We start from the raw sequence: 5420 nt of genomic DNA, 5'->3' as shown, positions 1-5420 counted from the left end.
AAGCATGATATATTAGTTGAAAATATAAATACTCTCTCTCTCTTTTTTCATCCCCCCCCTCTCTCTCACTCTCTCTCTCTCCCGCTCTCGCTGTCTTTCGTTCAAATCTTAAAGTCTCAAGATCCTAAATATTTTCAGCAAGTTGTTGTCAGAAGAATAAATGTAAATAAATCATCAGAACAGTATTAAAGTTAGTAGTATCAAGAGATTAACCATACAGTGACATTGTGGAGAATTAAATTAATAAATCTCTTAGATATTAATCCGTTATTATAACAAAAGCTTACATAACAGTGTTTATATTGCTCAATAAATTAATAATACAATTGAAAATGGATGAAATTATTGAAATAGCTCCCTTGGAAAGTGTACCAAGACCGGAGGAAATTCAGGTCTCGCCATCATGTTGGCGTTGTCATGAAGGTACGCAGTTTTATTTTTATGAAATAATCAGAGTTTAATAAATTTCTTTACAAAGATACTTGCAGAAAAAAAATTTTTTAAATCAGCGTTATGTATTTTGTATTATAAACTTTTTTATGCGTTACACATACACACATACATACACACATACACACACAACACACACAAAAGTATCTATATAATTTATCTATATAATTAATCTATATATCTATGTATCTATATAATTGATTTACTAAAAAAATTGTGGATATATATTATATAAATTCAACATTATTATTTAAAAAATGTATTATGTATATAAATCTGTTTATGATAGATGCGGAAAAAAAAAAACTCTTATGCCTATGTGAGTGTAGAGAAGTTCGTCAAACAAATACAGTTATACACGTTCATTGTATGGAGGAAATGGCAAATACTCAAAACATAAATTATTGCCCATCTTGTTTCGCTAAATATCCATTACGAAGACAGCGCCAAACAGTATCAAATGTGAGGTCATAAAAGATCTAATAATCGTCAAAAATTTATAGAAAAAAGCAAACTAATGTTTTAAAGAAATAAAAAACGCTTTCTATTTTAATATATAGATTTTACAACTTAAGAAACATGTTTTCACAGAATAATAAAGAGATATTAAATTTAAAAAAGCAATAAAATCATTAAGTCAAAATATATAAGAATATGCCACAATAATAAAGCTTAATAGCAGAACTTATATTATATTATTTATATGTACGATCAGTTTGTAATTTTTTTCATATTTTTAAATAAAGGTTTTAAATATTTGGCATATTTTGATGGGCAAACTGCCTATAATAATTAAGTGTGAATAAATTGGTCGGCTCGATGATAAAGTCAAAAGAATTTAAAACTGAAACGGAATAATTTATGATTATTTATTTATTTATTTATTGATGATTTATGATTATTTATTGATAATTTATGATTATTTATTATTATTATTTATTTATTTATTATTTAGATGTAATTATAACAATTCAATAAATAAATTACAAAATAAATAAGAATATTTTATAAAGTAAAATGATAAAATAATTTGTACGGTGTTCTATAATTTTAATGTTTGATGATTTTACTTATAATAATTATAATAATTTATTTAAAAAGTTATTAATTTTTTATACAATAATATTAAATATATTTCTATGATACAAATATAATAATATTACAAAGATGGGAACAATTTGTTTCAGTAGCTTCGGAACGTTCATGACGCTTTTCTTATGATAATAGTTATGTTAGTTATATATTTAATACTTGGTGGTCTATTGATTTTGTTGGTAAAAGGCCGGAATACTCATCCGTTATCCATTTTTATGAAAATCGTCGCCATATTCGTATATGTTTTGTTTATTTTGCGTCAAGACATAACATAACTGACAGTTATGAGGTAAGATTACATTCGATTAATAAATTATTCTAACATTTTACATTCGGAGATTTTCAATTATTAAAAGTATATGCACGGACGAACACTGAAGTTAATAAATCTAATTTTAACAATAAATTATCCGACAAATTTTGGACTTAATTTTTTTTCTCAAAACAAAATGATTGAAAAACAATTAAAGTCAATTATATCTTATTATTACATCCGAATTGTAAATGAGTTAAGAGAATTCCTTTTAAAACAAACTTCACGAATAATAATCATATTTCTCTCTCTTCACTAATTTAACATTTACTTTTACATGAAAATAGAATTAAAATTACACAGGTTACAAGGTTCAGTTACAAAAGCAGAGTAGATGAATTTGATTTAAATTTTATGACGCTGAAGACGAATCTAACCGCAGAATTTCCTTGTACGTCAAACTTTGTATAATTTGTAGTTGAATGACCCAAAAATCGCAATTTTGGTCAATTTTATGAATTTATTGTGGGGAAACTAAATTTTTTGGAATATTTCTGCTATTGTATAGTACTCATTTTCTCCTTTTAAATCCACTTTCCGATTACCGCTACACATTTTTTTTCGCTGAGAAGTATGAAGTTAAGAAAATTTAAAGAAAAATTTACAGAGACATCAATATACTAGATCCATCATCTTCAAATTTGAAAAGACTGACATATGTCAAGTTCGGTTGCATAAAAAGTATTCTAAAAAAATAACATCTAATACAGTTGTTACACAATTTGAGTTAATAAGTTTTTCTAAATTTTATGCCTTTTTACTGTGGTTCTATACGCCATATTAAATGCGCCACTTTTAATTTTAAAAGATGACAAGGTATTTAAAAATGTATGTTTTTTTATCTTAATTTTGATTCGTAGTGAGATAGAGAGTAGTGAGATGGCCACAGTTGATTTAGAATGGCTTATTGGATCCCTATGACCATCTTATAATATGTATATCTGAGCGAAAAAAATCGTGCCGGTGGTAATCGAAAACGAATTTGAAAGATGAAAGTTAGTACATTATACGATACCATTGACAGAAATATTTTAAAACATTTGGTTTTCTCACTGAGAATAAATTCATAAAATGGACCAAAATAGCGATTTTTGTGCCATTCATGACACGAAAACCTGAACATATGGGGAAATTCTACGGTCAGATTCGTTTTCAGTACACAAAATCCATCAGATTCACCTACTCTACTTTTTGTAACTGACAAATGCTCTAATTTCGCAGACCTGTTATTAAGAGAAAAATATAATTATTTTTATTATATAGTATTAGAAACACCATTATTATTAATTAAGATAAATATTTACACAGTCAGTCCAAAATAATTTGACATATATTGCCAAGATCACTACCTTGAGTAACATTCAAAAGGTTTTATGCGTCGCTTGTTGTTTATTAAAAAGTTATAAATAAAAGAATTTTATAAAGTTCACAGAATTTTTGGACATCATATACAATAATAGACCTTTTATAATTTCTATTATATGTTAATGTCCCCAACATTTCTTATGAGTTAATGTAACTATGTTTTCATGTAACTTTAATTAATTTGTATGCTGTTTTTGCATTACTTAATGTCATAATAACAAAAATAAATGTAAAGTATTGTTTTATCAATTATTTAACATTTTTAATTTGTCGATTTAGTTTGTAACATACGACGAATAAGTTATATTAAAATTTAGAGTGAACTTTTGGGACATGTGAAAAATGTTATAATTAATATTTTATTTTTTACTGTGCATATATGTCGATTAAAATTGAGAATAACAATAAAAAAATCTTTCTATGCAAAGGTGCATACCCCAAACCAAATTTTAGGTTCCACATAGATTTTTAACTTTCCATGCGAAACGAAGTCCATCCTGCACTATCCCTGAATCAGAACGAAACAACATCTATGGTTCCTCGCTTTATAAGGAAAGTTGCAAAACCCATGTAGAATTGTACAATAATAGATCTCGTTTCGCGCTGACTCAGGAGTGGTGAAGAATAGACTTCACTTTTCATAGAAAGTTAAAATAACCTTGACCTTCTTAGAAATCAACATGCTTAGGAACTCGTATAGTCGCATATTGCATATAATTCATGGAAATTCTTTTGTTAATAACTTTTTAATAAACAACGAGAGACACCTTTTAGATGTTACTCAGGGTAGTGACCTTAGCAATATATGTCAAGTCATTTGGGCTGGTTAAAGATAAATATTTACCTTAATTTGATACTTTTACTAAAATAATTTATACCAAAACTAGACTAAAACAGAATCTTTAGACTAAGGATAATTGAGATATTTTGTATGCAATGGCAAAACAATTTTATTTATTAAACAAACATTATTCTAATTTAAATTAAATATTTGTAGAAATACTAAATTATTTTAATAAAAATATAAAGCAGCGTATATTATACTATATATATAACGAAAAATAAATTGATTTTTTTATTTTTTATCTATATAGAGTACATATCAATTTATTCGTCAATGGGCCAGAGGCAAATATGAATGGAAATAAACGCTATGTTATTAAAAATAATTAAGAGATTAAAATTTAATTTTCTTGTGCATTTGTAAGCAATATTGCGATTATTATAACATTTAAGAAAGTAAGACGAATGAAAATTTCATTATTCTACATTTGTAAAATATAATGCTATTGCTAGAAGAAAAACAAAAAAAGATATAGAAAAACCGCTTTTATAAGATATTTTTCATTTTTGACGATATATTAAGAAACTTATTAAAAATACGTGTAAATTTAATTGACAAAACATGTAAATTAATTGACAAAATTGTGATAAATGTTTACATTAGGATACACTCGAAAAATGTTTATTTTCACATATGTTGTAAAGGATCCATTTCTAAGTAATACACCGTCTGAATTTTGCGGCGGTCTCTCTTCGTTCCTGAGATATGCGATTTTGAAATTTTATACTTTCTATTATCTTTTCGTTATATTTTAAATACGTTTATATTTTTCATATTTACTAAGGTCATCTTTCTGACTAAAAGAGTTTTTAGCCGTTTGTTATTTATTAAATAGTTATTGACGAAAAAAGTTTCGTGAGTAGAATATAATTTTATATCATGTATGTTTAAAAAGAAATATATTTCAATAGAATATATGTATCTGTAAGCTTTGCTTTGTCTTATAAAGTACATGCGTGGACATCTGTACAATGGAAGAAACTCCACTTCCGGAAGATATAATCAAACCCAATGTGTCTGAAGTGTGAGAAATATCTTGACATATGACATATTTTACTTCATATCATGAATTTATATAAGTTTGTAACTTTCTATTCCAGGTATATTTCACACTTCAGACACGGATTGGGTTAGGTTATATTTCCGAAGAAGTTCTCCCTCGAAGGAAAGCGGAACTCACATATGTATTTTGCAAAACGAAAGAAGTTATATACAAATACATAAAACCGTGACCAACAAATGTATACAAATAAATACAATGAAATGACATAAAAGTATAAAACTTCGAAAGTGCATATCGCAGAAACGAAAAGAGACCGTTGCAAAATTTAAACGGTGTATTACTTAGAAATG

General features: G+C 26.4%; 1 protein-coding gene across 1 annotated transcript; it reads left to right on the top strand.

The window, feature by feature from the left end:
• The first annotated feature begins 231 nt into the window (after positions 1-231).
• Positions 232-1820, top strand: LOC112639279 (E3 ubiquitin-protein ligase MARCH3-like). The gene is made up of 3 exons (XM_025412676.1): positions 232-423; positions 740-912; positions 1641-1820. The coding sequence occupies exons 1-3, from the start codon at positions 333-335 to the stop codon at positions 1818-1820; spliced, it is 444 nt and encodes a 147-aa protein (XP_025268461.1). The 5' UTR covers positions 232-332.
• The last annotated feature ends 3600 nt before the right edge of the window (positions 1821-5420 follow it).

The sequence above is a fragment of the Camponotus floridanus genome, unplaced genomic scaffold (assembly GCF_003227725.1).
Source record: "Camponotus floridanus strain SB8 unplaced genomic scaffold, Cflo_v7.5 scaffold543, whole genome shotgun sequence".
Classification (NCBI taxonomy): Eukaryota; Metazoa; Arthropoda; class Insecta; order Hymenoptera; family Formicidae; genus Camponotus; species Camponotus floridanus.
The sequence above is the reverse complement of the archived record's forward strand: the minus strand, read 5'-3'. Positions and strand labels throughout refer to the sequence as shown.